The sequence below is a fragment of the Protopterus annectens genome, chromosome 13.part0, assembly GCF_019279795.1.
Source record: "Protopterus annectens isolate FY-2018-M chromosome 13.part0, PAN1.0, whole genome shotgun sequence".
Classification (NCBI taxonomy): Eukaryota; Metazoa; Chordata; order Ceratodontiformes; family Protopteridae; genus Protopterus; species Protopterus annectens.
Window position 1 is genome coordinate 896,125,330 of NC_056747.1, and position 21,893 is coordinate 896,147,222.

At 40.7% G+C, this 21,893-nt stretch overlaps 1 protein-coding gene across 1 annotated transcript in view; it reads left to right on the forward strand.

Moving 5' to 3' along the window:
* Window positions 1–21,622, forward strand: part of KSR1 (kinase suppressor of ras 1) — a 1,687,803-nt gene extending 1,666,181 nt beyond the window's left edge. Inside the window, exon 20 of the mRNA XM_044054644.1 lies at window positions 21,568–21,622. Within this exon, the coding sequence (XP_043910579.1) occupies window positions 21,568–21,607 (40 nt within the window). The 3' untranslated portion in view covers window positions 21,608–21,622. The remainder of the gene's footprint in view (window positions 1–21,567) is intronic.
* Window positions 21,623–21,893: the final 271 nt, after the last annotated feature.

Here is a 21,893-nt window from a genome sequence, read left to right on the forward strand (position 1 = left end):
CGATGTACAGGTGCTGCATGTTCCCACCTGTTGTGGGAGTGGTAACATGTTATTCCACTGCAATTCAGTGACCACATGCTGGGAACCTTTCAGCTAGTGTGTTGTAGCAACAGTAATGCTCACGCACAATGTTTGGCTGGATGCAGTCCAGCCATATAAAGACATTTCTTGAGACTGTCATATTGCCAGTGTTGTTATGGAGGATAGGTGGGTTTCCTGTGTATGGGAGGGTTGTGTGTGCCAGGCTATGAACCAGAAGGCAGTCCGACACACTGTTAGCTGCACATGAATAGGCCCTGATGCTTTGTGCTGTGCCAACAACCTGGAGGTGTGTGTATCTGTGGTGCCTTGGGATACCACCCCCTGTCCATGTGTGTTACATGTGTAGGGGACGACAGGCATGGTATGAGGTATAACCTGGCAGTGATGGGTTGCACCTGTGAGCTGTGAATCAGGACTGTGATACTGCACAGACATTGCAGTTCACCGTGCTGAGGACAGTATCCAGTGCATGCATCTTGCGGTGTACACTGCTGGTGTTGTGTAGCATCACTGTTAGTGTCCTATCCTGTGTGATACCCACGGAGGTGGCTATGTAATCCGTGTCCTGCAGCAAAAGGCACTATGTGTGTATCAAGGGGCTTCGCAATATACAATGGCCCATGGGTGTCATGTGCAAGCTGCCCCTCACAAATCATTGTGGCTTCCCTAGCATGTAAGCACATGTTGACAGCCAGTGGATACCCTATGAATGACATTGGAGATTGAGCAGAATGTAGACATAGAACACCCTTCCTACATATAGTGGTAGCATACCTGGTGAGGGTATGATAGCAACCAAGATCAGGCTCATACTGGCCCATGCCACATGCTGAGAGATCCCTTCTATGTTCCCTATCATGTAGTCCAGGGAGGTATGTCTCAGGTCATCCATAGTGGCATGGTCAATGACTGAGTCATATGTGTCCATGCCTCTGACTGACCTGTATGCATGTGTTTTGTGGTGGACCATAGTGCCCCACAGGCATATCACTGTGACCTTCACCATGTACAGCCTGTTGAGCGGGACCCCACTGCAGCGGCCAAGAGAGGTACCTGACACATCTGTAGCAGGTGTGTTGTGTAGCCCTACAGGCTGTGAGTGTGTGGCACACCGGATGTGTGTGCCATGTGTGGCATGTGCTCTGTTCGGCGTAATGTATGCCTGTGTGCCAGCTGCGGAGGTGTGTGATGCTCAGGCAGGATGCTATTCTGAGTCTCCAAGTATGCCCCAGTGTGTTCAGATTGCTGTCAGTGCGGGTCTATGTCTGACTGGTATTGTAGTCACTGTAGTATGTCATGCCACCTGACAGGGTATGGCATTACTGGGTTCAGAGTGCTCAGTCCCCAGATTGGCTATGTGGTGGCATCCCACACATGTGTTGTATGTTCCTGGCCAGGGGTGAGGGTTGACTGCATACATGTGGCAGCTGTGACATTGCCACATGACTCACATAAACCACAACTGGACCATAGAGGTGATTCACAGGTTACCTTTGCACATGCTACCATAGTAGTGTAATTGTCATGGTGAATACCAACACATAGGGCCAATGGGGAACAACATACTGAAGGTGTGTATGTGTGGGTGTACTGCTACTGATTTCATAGCACTGGCATATATGACTGCACACGTGGGTAAATGCCAGGTAAGACATGTGCAGTGTGTCACAGGCAACGTACATGCGAACAGGACAGACAGTGACGTTCTGTCATGTGTAAACTTGACATACGTATAGTACGCTATGCAGATGTCACTAGGAGTCCAGAGAAGCACTGTAACTCTGCATTGCAGGTGGAAGCAGTGTTCCAGGGAACCCCAAGCGAACATGCATGCAAACAAAGCTACAGTAAGCAGGGCTGGAAGTAATCCATTGTACAACAAAGAAGGGGTAACACTAACAGTAGGTAACAGTGCAAATATGTAGGCACTATCAACATGTACCCAGGAATGCACAGCTCAGATGTCCATGGTAGAACTGATATTATGTCATAGTTAATTGTGATTTGGATTACATTGGCACTGCACACATATCAACATGCGCAAACATCCACATTGCATAGTCGTTGTGGGCAACTTGCCACCATTACTGTACATGTCCATCATTGCGTATCACTACTTGCATTAGCTTCCCCCCTGTGCTACCCATGTATGTGGCTATCTGTTGACATCCTTACGACCGGTATGCAATAATGTGCAGCTGTTACACTTTGGTACATACTATGGGTGTAGATAACAATTCAGGACAGTCATACAGTTACTGCATCAGGCATGCTGGGATATACACACAGTCATATCAGCACACTGTACTGTTACCAACATGATACTACTAATACACTTCTATGTAGTCACCCTGTGCATCAGCAACGTGTTTACCTGTTCCTGCACTGATGTTGGAGATTGCAGGAGGTGGCACAGTTTCATCATATGCACAGGTTGTGAATTAGGTATGCCTCAGTCTGCCACTGATACCACCAATTGACATGTGTGTGTATGTGTGTTGGTGAGGGACAGCAGTACAGGGTGGGGCACTGTTGGTGCAGTGTGTGCGCGTATGTGGTAGCCCTAGGTGTTAACATTTCGCATGTGTGTATGCGCGCACACAGTTCCACCTCATGGCTGCCATATACAGGAGTTTGTGGACAGCCACAGACTGCACCTGGCAGGTCATACAGATCAGTGTCTGTGGGCATGGACATGGTATCTGTGCCTGGCAGGGGTGCTACGGACCATATCCAGTACTAAGCCAGACTGGGTACTGTCATCAGAAGCGGGAGTGTGTTGACTGTTGGGACTGTCCAGAGCCACGTGCACGTGGTCTCCTGGGGCGTTCCGATGACAGCACAGACCCAGCATTGCTGGGGCTGCTGCTGGCACTATGGGGGCATCAGTGGGCCTGTTGTCGTCTGCTCTGACTGCCAGCTGCTGCTGTTGCTGGCATACGGCCACATCGACGCCGCAACCGCCCACCATTGCCCTGGCTCATGGACATGTGGTTGTGGAACTGCTGTAATATGTCCCCACAACGTCTGTCTATGACATCGGTAAAATTACGGATAGCATCCGCGATGTCACACATACTGTCAGTCATGGCTGTGCGACATGCTCTCAGCTCCCTGAGACCCTGTCTGGTGTACCTTTCCATATGCGACTGTGCCTGCATGACAGCCCGAAACATAGCTGAGGTTGACAGACCTCTTTGGGCACATCTGCCAGAGGCAGTACGCCCACGGATGCTCCCACAAGAACCCATGGGCAACTGTCTGTGTGGTACCATCGCAGGACCCTGCCCATGGCTGCTGTGTGGGGAAGCATGTGCCACAGATACCACATTACCCTGGTCAATGCCCACTGTATCCTGTCCATAACCTAGGGACAATGGTGACATAGGATGTACTGGCAGGATGACTGTGCGCAATGATGGGGTTGACAGCTGTGTACTGTCAATTGGCTGACCAATGGCGGACCCTGACACACCTTCCTGTGCCATTACACAGATATCATCATTATCAGTACCTGTGGCACCAGATTCAGGTTCCCTGCTGCAGGACACCAGAGCAGCATCAGAACCTGTGGGAGGAAGACAGAAAACACAGTTTACAGTGATGCACTTATGCACACATGCACACATGCACACGTGGACACATGCACACATGCACACATGGACACAGGCACACATGCACACATGCACACCTGTACACATGCACACTTCCACACATGCACACATGCACACGTGGACACAGGCACACATGCACACGTGGACACGTGCACATGTGGACATGTGTACACATGCACACATGCACACCTGGACACATGCACACATGCACACATACACACACACACACGTGGACACAGGCACACATGCACACGTGGACACAGGCACACATGCACACATGCACACGTGGACACAGGCACACATGCACACATGCACACCCCACAGTATACACACAGAGCACTACTGAGTTACACTAGTATTACTAGCACTATCAGGACTATTATAGGTATTGTTAAAACACACTCACCAGCATGGATGGCCTGCCTTGCTGTAACACCAGAGGGACCTGCAGAAATGAGGAGATTAATGTCAGTGGGCACAACTGTGCCATTGATACTGCATATGATACAGTGCAGTAGTACACCAGTTGCCTTTCACACGTCAGCTGCTGATATTGCCAATATCACACGTGCACAATTACATACTATGTTGACAGCTACATAACATGGACACACCTTACACATGCATAAACTAACAGTGTACAGAACAGTCAAGTGTACATATGGCATATTACCTGCACGCTCCATGTTGTGCTGCTGTGTGGATCCAGCCTCCATCATGATGCAGGTGAATTGCTGTTGCTGTTCCAGGGCTGGAGCCACAACACTTAGGAGTAGCCCCTCCAGTCTGGTGAGGGGGGATGTGTGGCCACCCTACCTCCTGTGGCAACCTGTTGCCTGCGGATATCCGACGCACGCTGACGGACATTTCTGATTAAATCACTGCAGTGATGTCGTACCTGCTCATATGTCCTATTATGCATGCCAATGTCATTTACCCTACGGACAAGGTCTTGCCACAGTGCAGCCCTCTCCTGCTGATTCTGGCTGGTGCAGGAAAACAGTATGTCATAATCCCGTACCAGGCTCTGGTGTATCTCCTCATCTTCTGCTGTAGAGTAGGTGGGATTACGCTGACGCGCCATGTCCCTGGAAGAGAACACAAACAGGATATCAGCAGACTATGTCAGCAATATATGGCACACATACTATACATGATACTCAACTGTAGTGATATACTACTACTCCCATATGTAGCATGTGTGTGTCTCTTGGTGGATACACAAGTACATGGCCAGATATCAGTGCTCAGCCAACACCCATGCAACAATACCTGCCACATTCCATACAACATAGTAGCATGCCCCATCGGTCAGCACACTGCAACAAGTCCAATGCACAACCTCACTCTGGGGGTTCATACCAGGGTACTGTATGTGGAACGCCATCCACGAGTGTGATCTGGACACAAGTTACTCGGCCTAGATATACATATCCCACCACTACTACCACCAGCACAGTAGACTACTTTGATATGTATGTGATTAGAGAGTTATTCACTTGTTAGGACTGAGATGGTATCCATGCAGCCCACTGGGCCAGTGGAAGCCACAACCCACACTGCTGACCCCTTTGCGAATGCTTCCCACGGACATCCCAAAGATTGCATGGAACATGCACATGCATTTCTAACCCAGACCCTATGCATAGCATCAATGTGACCTGATGGTATCCCTGGATGTGTGCTACGTGAACTCCAAGAGGACATACAACCGCATATAAGACTGATATTTAACCTTGGCCGTACTACAGGATATGTACCTGAGCACTGGCATACAGCAACAGTGGTCCCACTCCACTAAGGAGGCACCTCTACTGACCCTGGGAACTACCGCACCATAAGCTTAACCAGCCTGGTCTGCAAAGCTATGGAATGATTCAGTATGGGACGCATATACAGCGATATTGGGTACCTGCAGACACTTGTTCCCGGCCAGTTTGCCTTTGTGATGGGCTGATCCTGCCTTTTGAACCTGGTTGACCTTTCAAAACAGTCACTACAGCCATTGATGAGGGCAACGCAATCCATACAGCCTACCTGGACTTCAACACAGTACTCCACTCAGGCATCATAGACAAGCTCATTAGCTTACATGTTACTACATATGTCACATGATGGGTTGCACACTGGTTGACATACAGAATCCATAATATTGATATTGTAGGAGCCATGTCAGACTCAATGCCAGTCACATGTGGTATCCCACAGGCCTCTGTCCTAGGACCCCTCTTGTTTGGCATTTATTTCTCAGATGTAAAAGCAAACGTGCAGGTTGTGGATGACAAAGTTCCCAGATGACTGCTAAGCGCCATAGTCATTACACTAGCTGACACACACATCCTACAGACAGGCCTCACTGCAATGGAAAACTGCTGCCAGGATCATGGCCTAACACTGAATGACATGTAATGTATAGTCATCCCCTTTTGGTGGAACTACGTGCACACAACATATCACATGGACATACCTATAGATACCGACCTATGACACATATGGAGGGTTCACAGTATGCAGACTATTAACCTGTTACTTTACATTACCTGTGTTTGTCGCAGCTGGTTGCGTTACCGCTGCTACTGCTTCCTGCTGCTGCTGGCACGGCTTGGTACTGTCACTGCTGACAGCTTCAACTCAGTTTGTGTACCGTGTGTTGTTGTTTGTGTTGTTTTCTCTCTCTCTCTCTCTCTCTCTCTCTCTCTGTCTGTCTGCCTCCAGACAGTGCAATGAACATATTGCATGTGTGGAGTGTGAGTACAGGATGCTTTTGTAGGTATCTGCATAAGTCCATGTGATGGCCTCTGCACCAATTGTAAGCCAGCATTTGCTAATTACATGCAGCCAGTTGTGCACTGATTGCAGTTCTCACTGTGATTTCAGGACAGCGCTATAAAAGGGTATGTGAGATAGGCGTTGCCCTTTCAGATTGTAAGGGCGGGGACCATGCTGGTATGCTGTGGACACTGTTCTGTGAGTGTAAAGGTTAGTATCTCTCTCATGATTCAGGCTGTGTTGTAGATTCACATTTCTCCATTCCTCTCTCCTGTTTCCTGTAGTAAGTGTGTATGCACACTGACACCTACAACTATATATATATATATATATATATATATATATATATATATATATATATATATATATGTAAATATACATACATTTATATATGTACATTAACTGACATTATTACCTACTAGCTACCAACTAGCATGGCTGTTTCTGTTCACACACTACTATTATGGAAATCCACTAGTTCTGACAGTAAGTATGAATGACATGCTTTGTGTACTACACATCCTATATTTCCTTTACATTCATTCCTACTATTACATGATATATTTATTTTAGCACAATGTTCTTGTATAAGAGTCATGGCTTAGTGGTAGGTCATGCAGACTACTGTTTCCAAGGTCCTGGGTTTGGAACTGACAGTGGGATTTTATTTTGCTTTTGAACTGACTACAGGACCTGTCAATCAGAGTGACTAAGGCACTTTTAAGCAGTTGTAACCGAGTTAGCGCTGATTTGCGTGGAGCTCCCGCATGCGCACTGGCGTTCAGCTCCGCGCACACCCGCTTACAACCGCTTAACAGTGCTCACTCTGGCGCACACCCGCGCTATTTTCTTTGAAAGAAATGAAAATGGGGAGACAGGAAAGTGGTGAAAAAGGGGTCACAAACAGGGTAAGACAGTAGGGAAACAAGCTTGGGTTTTGCAGGAAGGATGTAGGTAAGGCCCATAGCTGCCCATTTCTTCATTAGCAACAGCTGTGCATATGTACGTAATTTGGTGTGACATTTGAAACCTTCCACCCCTGAGAGAGGTGTCAGGACAACAATAATACTTGTTGTACAGCCAGTTGTAATTGATAGTTTCCATGTCCAGCAGATGTGTGCGGAATGGGCAGCTATGTATGGGGCGTAATTTTTTTGTGGGTACAGAGTGCCCCTTTTTTTTTTTCAGGTGAGAGTGGTATGTCAGGTGAAGGAAGTTGGTATAGCTGGGGGGTAGGTTGGGTAGGTCAACAGACAAGACAAACAAGACGCACACAGGGGCAGTGTATGACACGTGTGGGGGGGTTACACAATTGACGGGGACGGATGTTTGGATATCCAGAGCCCATGAGCCCACAGATGGCAACAGTGGAACTGATATCCCCACCCATGGGCAGTTGCCACTGTTCCTTCACTGCCCAGGATGGGGCTGTGCTGGGGGCTGTGTAGGCCGGGCAGCAGGCATTCCCGTAAGTTGTGCCACCTGTGCCTCAAGCTGGCGTAGGGGCCCAAGAACAGAGTCCCGGATCTCCCTACGCACCACAGTCCAGACGCTACGGAGGGTGAGTGGTGGTTCTCCTCCAGCCACACTTGCAAAGGGGGGATGGGCCCCATCCCCTGCAGCTCTTCCACCTGCAGGTGGCACAGGGCCACCGGAGGAGGGTCCAGACTGGGCACTAGTGCCAGGTGCACTCGCCAGCTGAGGTGGGAGAGGTGGGTCCACTGGAACCCACCTTCCCTGTCATCCTATGTTTTGCATTATGTCATGACAGTTTGGGTTAGTAACATACAATACCATTCACAATTAGTTGTAACAGCATGCATTAGTATTCCCATTAACCAAACACCCAGATATTCACACCATTGAACAGCGAGCATAACACATGCATAATTTGAACAGCAATACACAGTCCAACAACATGCAGGGTTGATTGATGGCAACAGGCCATCAGGTTTGGATGTATGAACAGGGCAGATGCATCAACATACATGCAAATATTTATGACCCAACAGGACAAATATCCAGGGGTGTTAATTGTGATTGCACATACCATTTTCATGTGGAATGGGTTATATGTGGTTATAGGGTCGGGTGAAGAAAATAATATTAACACCTTCGAATACCAATACATATGCTGTACATTTCTAATAGCTGCAGATATATACACACTACTGTTCTAACTACAGTTTCCTATATGATAACTACTTCAATTTGGTGATAGGACTGTTACTGCTACATCAATATACATTTTATTGTTCTTCATACACGTTCATATCTGGCTTTGTTCAGCTACATCATCCTGCTACATTTGCTTTATATAGCTATAGACAACTGTGGATGTTTGGTATTTCAGACAATCATACTATCTGCATATTGCAGGCTGAGAGCAACATATCCAGATTTTGGGATACACACTCCAACTGCAGCGACACGTTGAACACATTTCGCTGTTTGGTTCTGCTTGTCACATTCATTTCATTCTGTACTGACTGCAGTATACTTTATTCAGGGGTTATTACTACTTTATTGGTGGATTCATAACTCTTTCTCACACTCTCTCACTTGTTTTCATTTTACTATTCTGGATGGTACTTACTTCTAGGCTTTATTAACATGTTTTACCTGTAGTTATTACAATCCTTTCCAGCAGTCTCACTTCTGTCATGTTTCAGTATTTCAACAGGGGTATATTTCACACATGTGATTTGCTCATCTTCTGCAGCTGTACTTTTCAGCCTGCTGCAGGTTGTGTACTATTATATTACAGGTGGGGCATCTTTATTTCAGACTTTATTTCAGACATTTTCATTTTTCTGTTTGGATTACAGACTGCAACACACTTTTGTAATCAAGCAATACTTGCAAACACTCTTACACTGTTACTTGCACATTGTATTACTTAGTGACTACACTGCACTCTTTTGCTAACTGTCATACTTTTATATTTCTTTACAGTTACTGGGAGAGGATTACTGACCTGCCTGGTGGCGCAACTGCACCAGCCTATCGCCATAGGCTCTGTGGTTCGCAGAACGGACACCTGCAGCTGTAATATAAATGAAGTAATATTGGAATACACATCTCCATAATATCAGCTAGTTTAATTTCTTACATACATAATTAAATGTAACTTACTCAGTAGTGGGGCGTTGGGTATTTGCCGGGCCTCCTGGATCCAAAGGTTCAATTGGTCCTGCTTGCGTCTCTTCAGGTCCGCATGGTGGTGATGGACCTGCTCACCAGTCCTTGGAATCCCTGTGGCACTGGTGAGATCATGAGCCAACCGGTCCCACGCCTCAGCCCTATATGCTTCCCACAGGACCTGGCCCTGCATGAGTTGGGCCTCATGACTGTGGACCAGGAGCCAGACCTTGTATCTGGACTCCTCAGTGCCCCACCTATGTGCTCGAAAGCAACTACCCTCACCTACTCCTGACATTCTGGCTGCAAGTTAGTTCTACAATCTTTTATGCTGTGTATTCCCACCTGTGGGGCTTATATATGCCGTTTTTCCCACACATATCTGTGACTGGCCATTTTGGAATTGTATCAACTTCACAAAACCTGCTTTGTCATGCTCCACTTTGTATTCATTCCTATATATTTGCTATTACTGCATTTCTAGGTACTGCTGTCATGGTTTAGTGGTTCAGTACCTTGACTATGGTGCATAGTATCCTGGGTTCGAACCTGGCCACTGCTTTTTATTTTTTATGACTGTCTAAGGCTAGGGGGTGTGTCTGTGTAAAGGCAGTTTTGATAAAGCTTGTTCAACGTTGCCCGTCGGTTAGCTTGTTGGCGCGATGCGCAACTCCGCGCAAACGGGGTACGCTGGTTTACACTTCATTTGGCTGTTAGCACGCATATTACGCTCAGCTCAGCTAGGGGCACACAGTTTCAGCGTGTTAAACTTCTGCTCACCTACGGGCACTCATTTTACACCTGTTAAACCACTGCTCACCTACGGGCAGATGCACTCACCTTGTTAAACTGTAGCTCAGCTATAGGCACATCTCGCATTTTTTATTGTTTTGTTATCTCAGATTTCTTCAAAATAAATGGACTATTTCATTACATTTTACATAAAATATGATTTTATATGGGTACATATTTGTCAGGGACTTGTTTCATGTTTATTTTACTAAAAATAAAAATTGATGTTGTGGGGGCTCGAACCATGGATGCCTGCTCTTCAGCCGACATCTCTACAGCTATGCTATTGCTTCTTGGCTTACTTTGCATATTTAGTTCTTATATGCTTTTCCATTGACTGCTAACTGTGGCTAAGCTACGGGCACGCCCGCGCAAACGAGCGCACTCACGGGCAAACATCTTTACGATTTAAAAAAAATATATAACATGTTCATTTATATATTTTATGTTCATAGTCTGTGGGGGCATGTGTTGTGTTGTGTTTATTCACATTTCCATGGCCTCTGTCGTGGGTTTTTCCTTTGGGCACTTTTACTCTTCTGGGGGCGTGTCCACTTGCAGGGCTTGGCCTACGGACACACCCCCTACTGTCTTCCACGGACCGTGTTAGCCTTAGGTGTGATTCAGCATGCCCTCATGCATATGCATGACATGCTGACGTCACACCGTTTAACTGCAGCCTCCGTGTAAGCCATGTATCTCTTACATGGAGGCTTCGTGAATCCTGCCCCATATCTCTCTTTTCTTAAATGGCAAAATATCACAAATAAGTTAAAGGCTTTTCAAAACATAAGCCTTATGAAATGTACATTTAAGTCTAGATTCAAAGTCTCACTATATATTCAGATAAGTAAAGCTGATTGATGACACCTTGGGCTAGATTCATGAATGCTGGCACTTAGTGCTGCTATCGTGTGTGCATTGTGCACATGATATCACCTATTTGGTATTCATTAAACAGTTATGCATGGCCTCAAAACAAGGGTAAACTGCACAATTTGCTAATGACAGCATACATAGTTGAATTGCATGCTAATAAACCTATCCAAAGTGGTGGAGCTATTAAGGAATGTGTAAAATGATAATGTACATTCAGTGCTCCTTTTTGCCCTGAATTTCAAAACTCTGGAATACAGTCATGAAGACATGTAAAAAAAATATTAGGGGCTGCTGCTGCCATCATTAAACTCTATGTGCCACAGACTTTAATTCAAGGTGCTGTTACTGCTGCCAAACATCGTCCAAAATAGAGGAGGGTGCTCGCACCCCATTGGACATATCATGCACTGCATGATACAGAAATTGCAGATCAATACGAGTGGACAGAAGAAACAGTAGAGGAATTGTACAACATCTGCCGCTCTCACATGAGACCCCAGGAGACTCACTGAGAACCTATCCCAGTGGAAACAAAGGTATGTGTAGCATTATGAATACTAGCTTCAGGGACTTTTCAGAGGCCCACATGGAGTATATTAGGGGTCTCACCGGCCTCAACTTCTAGAATCTTGCAGCACTTTCTAAATGCAATGTTATAACATGTAGGGGACCACATCTGGTTCCTACACACACACACCAGAAGAGAGAACCACAACCATACAAAAGTTTTATGTCATAGCACTCTTCTGTGAGGTTTTCATCATAGACTGCATGCACATAGAAATAAAAGTCCCACCCAGTGCACATGGAAGGAGATACATCAACAGAAAATGAAGCCACTCCATTAACTGTCAGTTTGTCATGCATAAGGGATCATCTACAGTGTGTGTGCAAGTAACCATGACGCAAAAAATAATTCACTTTACATTTGCTTAATAAGAAACATCTTATACAAAATTTCTCTCTCCACTGTTCTTCTCCTCCAACTTCTCTATATCTGTGTCTTAGTCTCTCTTCTCCCACACCCCTCTTACTCACTGTATATAGATATGTATTGTAAGATATGTACATACACACACACACACCTGCTGATTTCTTATATGCCATACGTGGAAGTTCAGTGGTCTTTGGCAGCCTCCTGATGAGCTGTCTTGATGTCTGACAGTGGACAGGAACTCCTCTCTCTCTTAGTGGTTTTTCAGTAGCAGGACCACCACCAATAGCCATCCTCTCCCATACAATTGCAGCTGCCCTATGCTTTGTGTTCTTAGTCATGTCACTGGTACAGTGTATTAGCTTCTGGTAATCCCAACCATATCCTCCAACTGCATTAATTTTGTTAACTATATGCTCTCAGATACTGTCATGGGAGGACTTGTCAACTCAGCTCCTGTCTAACAAAAATGATCCATGTCTCTGTAGTGCCTGGATGATGACTTCATTCTCTGCAACTTTTTAAGGAGGTTTAGGGGACCACTTGTCTTGAGCACCATAGCCCTGTATGAGATGAAAATATAAGAAGAGACAAAAAATGAATTAACCCAAGTGTGAATGTTCACGACAGAAATATTATGAATTTATTCAGGCATCACGCACAAAACTAAAGTAAAATGTAAAGTTCACTAGGAGTACATACAAAGGTAATACAGAAATGTAACACCTGCCCCCCCCCAAAAAAAAATAAAGTCAACGAAAAGCACAGAAAAAAGTCAGTAAAGATGGCACTGTTTAACTCTATACCACACAACAGCATTACAAAGTTATGTGTACTTAATTAAAAATGAATTGGATATCTGTGTGTGAAGATGGCAGACAGATGTATATCACAGGCTTAACACATTTATTGGACTACAAATGTAAACCCCTGACATTGCGAATAATGCTATAATGCATTTTTGCAGCAAGTGTTCTGATTCTCACAGAAATGTTTTTACAATGACAAGTAACATTTACAGTATAATAAACTATCCAGTGTTGTCTATTTTTGTCTGTTTCAAGCATACGGGTTGCAGATCTGACCGAATCCGACCTTAGCACCAAGTTCAAATCTTCTTCGGATGCAGACCTCTGCCTCCACCCCTATCCATAATTCCCTGGACTCCACCTTATTTGCTTAAATCTTATCTGCTGCTCAAAGACAGCAGAAGTGTGAAAGAGCTCACGATTGGTGTATCCATTTGGATTAAAGCTACTCCTATCCTACCATGAGAGAGTTTTCTCTCTCTTTTTCGTATTTCTCCTCCTTCTGGCCTTTTGGCTAAGATTAATGGTAGTGTTAGCTGTTAGTGACCTAAAAATTCAACTGGAAACATTAGACAATGAGTATAAACAGTTCCTTAATGTCAGCAACAATATTAGTTCTTATTCTAAAATGTTGGTGGCTGTTGATAAGTATGAACAAGTGGTCATTGACAGAAACTTCAAAAAGATCGATAGAGATTTGCATGCTTATGAGGAAGGCAATGCATTTTACATCAATGACAGCAATGCGAAGAAAACATCTTGGGGTCCTACACGTAGTAATATTAAAAAATGCGCATTTAGTTCTACATTGAAATCTGGTCGTTCTACCTTAAAATCAGCTGATCCAGGTACCGGAACTGCTTCTGTTTTGGCAAAGGAGGTGCGTCAACAGCAAAGTAAAAGTAATGGCTCGGACAAAGCTGTTACATCAGTTAAAAATACAATGAATGGAACTACTTCTACAACAGTTGCTCCTAGTTCCAGTAAATCTGCAGAGCATTCAAAAAACGACAGCTGATCTACAGTGGCAACACGACTGAAACAAGGATGAGGATGGAGCCATTTGCGGAAATAGGACATAGATTCTCAGGTTCGGAACAGTTTTTGAACAAAAAACATGGTTTTAAAATTCACAATTTGTCTAGTTATGTTTTTAATGATGCTCGACTGCGTGTACTTGAGATGGGATTGAATTTTATTCCCAGTAGAAGAGCAGATTTAGCTAACACATTGCTTAATATCAAGTTGTATGTTAGGAAATTAAATTTAACATACATCTTTAAAGATATGCCTAGACCATGTATAAATGTTGTTAAAAAACATCTGCATTTAATCCCACTTTACACAGTACTTTGAAAATGTTTGAATCTTTGTGTAACAATGACATTAGGGAGTTGTTAAAAGGTAGACCTGTTGAACGTTATTTTAATTTGAATAGTGAAGAAAAGAAAGCTCTTCATGACTTACAGCAAATTAGTAACATTAGATTTATGAAAGCCGACAAAGCAGGTGGTTTAGTTGTGATGAATGTAGAGAACTACATTATGGCAGTGGAACAAATATTAAATAATGAGGATGAATATATGGAAGTAAACGGAGATTATATTAATAGAAGTTACAATTTTGTTAAATATGTTCTATACAACCATTTGATGAATGAGGAAATTACAGGTGATATCTATGACTGTTTGATTATTGAAATTCCTAGGTTAGGTGTACTATTCGGTATACCTAAAATCCACAAAGATATCAATCACCCTCCCTTTAGACCTATTGTGGCATCATCAGGGAGTGTCACAGAGGGACTATCTTTGTATTTGGACAAAGTTTTGAACCCTTTAGTTCAGAATTTACCTTCTTTTATTAAGGACTCTTGGTCCCTTTTAAATAGTATTAGGTCATTCTGGACAGAGAATAAAAACTTAGGGTGGTTTATTCAGGGAGAATTTTTCATCTTAACTGTGGATGTAATTTCTCTGTACACCTGTATCCCACAAGAAAAAGGCTTAGAATTTGTATGGAATTTTTTGACCAAATACACTGCTTGGGGGAATTCCACTGTTGGCACCTGTTGCTCCCTAATGGAACTTTTGTTGGATAACAATTGTTTTATTTTCAAAAGAAAGACTTATAAACAGCTTAAAGGGGTAGCAATGGGTGCCACAGTAGTTCCAGTATTTGCTGGATTGGTAATGAGATGGTGGGAAAAAGAAATCCTACCCTCCATTAGTTCTTTTTCTGACATTTTGTTCTGTGGACGTTACATAGATGATTTGTTTTTCATTGTCAAAGGTTCTGCAAATAATTACGTTACAGTATTGGCAGAACTAAATAGTAGTATTGAGTTTCTCAAATTCACACTTAGTAGTTTTAGTTACAGAGTTAACTATCTAGATGTATGGCTGGAATGGGATTTTGTTATCCAACAGTTTACAAGTAGAATTTATAGGAAGAATACTTATGTTAATAACTGCTTGCATTTTTGTAGTAATCACCCCATGCACATTAAGAAAAACGTTCCTAAAGGTCAATACATAAGAGCATCTTGGATGACAACAAATGACAAAATATTTTTGGAAGAAATTGATTATATCACTAATTTATTTTGTGAAAGAGGCTATCCCGAGGCACTGTTGCAGGAAATCAGTGCTGATATTATTAATAGAAGGAAAACTGTATTTTCACCTATTTTGGCAATCAGCTTACAAGGGCAAATCTTGACAGTTCAACGAGAAAGTAATAATATTTCAAATATGACATCATCTATCCCTAGATGTACAATTGGCATGTCTATTGATAGTAATCATATTAAAAAAGTGATTAGAAACAACTGGAAGATCATTCTTGGTAACAATGACTTAGGCAATGCACCTAGTTTTGTTTCAAAAAAATCTAATACTATTAAGAACATGTTAGAAAAAAAATGACAATTTGATAACTGCACCTATATCATATAAAACTAATGGCATGTCCAAATGTTTTGTTTGTAATATGTGTAGTTACATTCAGGAAGGCCCTTTTATTAATTTGCTTCACTTGGACAGAACTATTAGTGTAAAAGGCAGATTTAATTGTAATTAATCTAACAAAGTTTACATTGCATCCCGCTCAGGGTGCACTGCATTTTAAGTAAGTATGACCACTAGGAATCTTTGTACAAGAATAAGGGAACACTATTACGCTATTAGAACTAAAGATGATAAGATTGCTTTATTCAAACACTCAACCATCTGCAGTTCATATAAAAAAATTATGTTTAGTGTCATAGAACAAGTTGACAAAGACCTTAGAGTTGGTAATATCAAAAATAAAGAAAGAAAAGAATCATTGTGGCAGCTTAGATTAGATGCAGATAGGTCCCCTGGACTAAATAAATTTATCAATATCAAATGTTTTTTAACAGAAGGCAATTCACATCTAATTTTATATGTAGTAAAGTATTGGAGTTTACATATTTTATTTTAAATTTATACATATGTATATTTTATTATTGTATTAAATGTATTTAATTTATGTTTGAGAACACACACAGTGTGTTCAATAATATTATTAAGTATTGTTTCAGTTGCAGTGTTATATTACTTTAAATTAGTAAGCATAGTGGAGTAGATTATTGTTCTGCAATTAGTCTAATTGTTTTATTAATACATAATTAAGCATGGGAGGGGCATGATATATTTGTATTTAAACTTGTGAAAAGTTTGTATGGATGTATTCTGAAGAAGTCTTTTGACGAAAGCGTTAAGTAAAAGGTTTTTACGCTCAAATATCTTGGCTGTTTTTCTCTGGTGTTTCACTATTTGGTTTGTAGCTTAGTTAGTTGGCTTAGGCATTTAAGGTTTTTCTGCCCTTTTCCCACATAGTTATTTGTTGTTTAAATAAACAGGATTATATATATATATATATATATATATATATATATATATATATATACACACACACACACACACATATATATATATATATATATAAATATATATATATAGTGTGTGTGTGTATATTTATATATATAATATATATATATATATATATATATATATATATATATATATATATATACACACACATGCACACACATATATATATATGTATGTATACTGTATATATATTTATATACATATATATATATATGTGTGTGTGTATGTGTGTATATATATATATATATATATATATATATATATATATATATATATATTATATATATATATATCTATATCTATATAAATATTTTTGTCTGTTTAAATTAGGTTATGTTTTCCTGGCCTGAATCCTCTGGATTCAAAAAGTGTGGACATAAACTCCCACCCCAGGATCCACACTCCAAGTGCATTTATTGCTTGGGTGCTGTACATTTTGATGTAGACTGTCAGTCCTGTGCTGCCTTTAGTGCCCGAGCCCTTCAGAAAAGAAGTGGTAAACTTGTTTTGAAGGGGCTCTTCAGCACCAACATGGGCTACTCTTTTGACCACTTCTGAGTCCCCCTCCAAGAATGATTGCCCTAAACCTAAAGATAAGGGAAAGAAAACAGAATTGGACAAGGGTAAGGGGGATAAAAAGAAAGCAAATCCCTTACTAAGTCTGGCAAAAAGCACTCATTGGAGCACACAGTTTTGCTCTGGCCTGACCCAAAAAACACTCAAAGATTGGATTTGATAACTTCTTGGGTCTGATCATCTTCACCACAAGTCAGATACTTTCCAGGGCCAGTGAGTCCTAGATCGCACTCCCCTTTTCTCCAGGAAAGGAGATACTCCTGACCACCATCAGTGACTTTGTCCACTCTTTTATCTCAAAATCTCATGGAACTGAATGTTGATATGATGATGAGGAAGTTTTTGAGGATGCATATCCATCTTGGGGTTATCCTGGCACCATCCCATAGAAAGGTACTGAATTCTGGCTATCGCACCCCTCCTGTTCTTGAATCTGTACCCATTCATTCTTTGAGTCTAGTGTTATTAGATCCAACAGGAACTGGAGCACCTTTTTCAGCACCAGAGCTATTAATGACTTTCATATAAACATATAAACACTAATTAAAAAAAACAAGAAAATGCACAGTATATCACCAACATTCTCACAGTTTTATTTCAGGTTACAGTGATCTTGTAACTCGGCCATTCACCTTCAAGGATCACAGTTACAACCCCCAAATCCATTTTATATACATGTGCAAATAAGCATCCCCAATCAAATAGCTAATGCAATTAACACATATTTAAACAATTAATCATTAGAGGGGTATGGCCAAGATGTGCACTGACTAGCAGCAGTTTTCTCTAGCTCTGCCACTTTAAACATTTCTGACATGATTTAATATTCTCAAACAATCTGTTTTGACTTATTTTGGATATTCTAAACATATCCTTGGATCATTTAAAAAATTATACAATTTTATTGAAATTTTCCTGTCAAAAACCTTCTGATAACTCATCCCATCATCTCTGATTGAAAGATGAGTTACTCTAAGAATAATTCCATGGACTCTTCATTCAAGAAATAACTTTTATCTTTTGCAGCTAATATACAGGAAATGTCACTGAAATTGGACAAAATGGATAAAAAATAGATGTCTACAAAGAGAAATGCTCAAAGCAGATGGACTTAATACATAAAGACTTACAACTGCAGAAATCCCATATATCAGGTATTGAGCAATCTCTCCATGACATAGATGGAAGACTACATGAGGGAGAAGACTGAATTTTTATTAGAACAAAAGACTGCTGTTTAGAATAAATTAGAGGATCTAGAGAACAGATCACGAAGAAATAACATACGGATCTTTGGTTTACCAGACAATATTGAAGATAATAACATAGTGAGTTTTTAACTGCTTGACTTCCATCTATTTTAGACCTTCCAGAAGCCCTTTCATATGGAATTGAAAGGCCACACAGATCACTTGGCACATCTCCAATTAAGATTTCACCTTGGTCAGTAATTGTGAGATTTATGTCTACACAAGATAAAGAATTAGTTTTGAAAACTGCTTGGGCCAAATCACCTTTAAAAATAAAAGACAATATTGTAAGTTTTGACAATGATTATTCAAATGTTATCTCTAAAAGAAAATGTTGTCAGCCTGTAATTAAAGAACTTAAAAAGAACCAGATAAAAGTACACCTCTTATTTCCTGCCAGATTGAAATTATTTCTCACAGACAGCACAAAAATATTTGAAGACCTTAACTCTACTGTGACATTTATAAGAACAAAGTATTAGATAAATTATAGGATATGGATTGGTCAAGCATTTCCCTGAAAAGGGTTGCAGAAAATAACAGCTGGAAAACAACTGAAAAAAGAAGAAGCTGAAAGATAATTGTTTTGTTTCAGCAACATGTGTTTTTTATCTTTCCTTTGACTTTGTGAACTTGGAGTCCGTGAAGAAGCTATTGTCTTAAACTGCTTTGTGCCATGCATTGAAAAAATGAAGAATGAATGTACTTGGGACTAAGTTTATTTGTGCATCTGGATCTAACTGGGTTTTTTTGAAACAATTACCTAAAAGTAACTTAATTTATCTGTCTTTATCTTTTGCAGGGTTTTGGACTTGATATACTTTTAGCTTTTCTTTTACTTGTCATATTATTATCTTTATTTTACTAAGCTTGACCATATAACTGACTTAGAATTATTTCTTTTCAAAGCAATGGTTATGGTGTACATTTGACTTTCCCAATGTTTAAAAGATATGCTAAAGTTCATGAGATACTATTATTATTTATGAGACACTTTCTAAATCAGTTCCTGCTAAAAGACTAACCTTTTTTACTTCAAAGATCTGGTCTCAAGAAGACACTTTTGATGTTTTTAGCCTCTCCTAGTCTCTACAATCATTGTACCATCAACCAAGAGAGGAAACCTGAACTTTGACCTCACTGAGGAAAGGAATAGGATAGAACATTGAAAATTGAACAGCATAACATCTTCTACAGTAATTAATTAACCACAAAACAATAAAGTGTTTTGTTAATTGACTCTACAAAACATAGTAAACTTCATGTAAATGAGGTTTTGATTATTACCATGTGGTGGGAAACTGTATTTGCCTGTAGCAGAATAGAAATATTCAATGCTAAATGACACTTTTTCCTCAAAATTCAGGTAAGGAGTCATTAAACTGTTGTAATTATGCTCCTTTTGCCCTTATGCCAATGGAGACTGTGAAGTAAGGGGGTAATATGCAGTAACTTTTCCTTCTAAAATAAGAAGAGAAATAAAATTGTTTCCTGGCAATTTTAAACCTTTTTATTAGTGCACAGATTTGTAGAAAGTTACACTTCTGATTTTCAGCAGTTAACCATTGCAATTTGCAGTTATTGTATTTAGCATTTCACTTAATTTTTAGTGTCTTGAGGCTGCCTTTTCTTTACAGCTATGATAGTGCTACTGCACTGTGGTTCAGCTGTTCGGCGCTCATCGAAGACAGTAGGGTTTCTGCTATCTTTTATTTCAAAGCTTACTGTACCATAAAACAAAAATTTGTTATTACTGCTTTGTGGTCTACAATATGAACAGTTTCTTTAGCATCTTGGCATAGCAGTCTGCCTTAAACTCGGATATATACATTAGGCTAGGGATTCTGTCATAAACATTTGTGATCAGCTCTAACTGGTTTATCTTCTGTGACTGAATGCTTACAGGAATTACATGACAGAGGCTACATTTATTCAGATTACTATAATACAGGCTTAAATCTGTGGGCATCTTTGCTAGTCTGAAAACTTGGGAAAAGTGACTGAATAAATCTGTGAACTGTCACTTGAAGTTAAAACTCAAAACTAATGTACCTGCAGCCCATATTTACACTAGTAATGTCAGTTGAAGTCCTGATATACCTTAAATACTGATGAGGGCTAAACACACCCCATGGGTTGCCACTGCATTTATCATATTAATTCATATATTTGATCTTTAGACATTTATGGCATGGATTAATGTTCGAGCAAGTGTTAATATTACAGTCTCAGTTCATCATTTGAAAATATATATTAATTTAGATAATGACTGTATTATGTATGGTAGATTCGTTCTGACAGATAGCCTTGTCAATTCTGCTATTTACGAATTGAACTTCCGGAATGCATCTTATTGATTTGATCCTACTTAGCTATCCACTATGCGAATTATTCAGTGCAGTATATAATAGTTAATTGGAACCAGTCTATTGATACTCAACAAACTAGCTGAATAGTTATACTGTGGGTAGGTGGCTACAAAAATGTAAGTAAGGGATGGGACTGGATAGGGGAAGTAGTGGAGCTATGCAAATTTAATCACTTATAACTACAGAGCATGGTATGTGAACTTTTTCTGAAAATGTTTGATTGTTATTAGGACAATATTGAAGGTGCCTGTTCTCCCTATTATATACCAGTGAATGAGTATAATAATAATAATATAAATAATAATAATAATGCTCATTTCTTCACTAGAATGTAAGAAGCCTCTTTGTTGCAGTCATTGGAACTGATTAGTAGTGTGCTTGAATGGGTTTGGCAATGCTGTAACAATGCTAGACAAACTATTGGCTTCTGGTAATGGTTATGTGTTTATCTACTCTTATTATGTTTTTTTTTTAGGAAGACTATTCAGATTTCATTAATGGCTTCTAATGAATAATGGCATCATAAAGGTAATAATAATGTTACTTTAGTTATCAGACTATGAACTGTTATCACTATTAGAAAGTGATTTGTGAACAAGGCTGTTAAAATCTGATGTGGACAAGACAAAAGATTTGTAACCGTTGATTCATTTGGGTTATTAGGAATATATACACTCATACATTGAACCTATTTTGTCTTCATGTAGAGATTTAGTGGGAAAATGTTGCTGACATTAATCAGCATCCTACTTTTTTGCATTCTAAAATATATTGATCTCTAATTTAAACTGATATAGATAA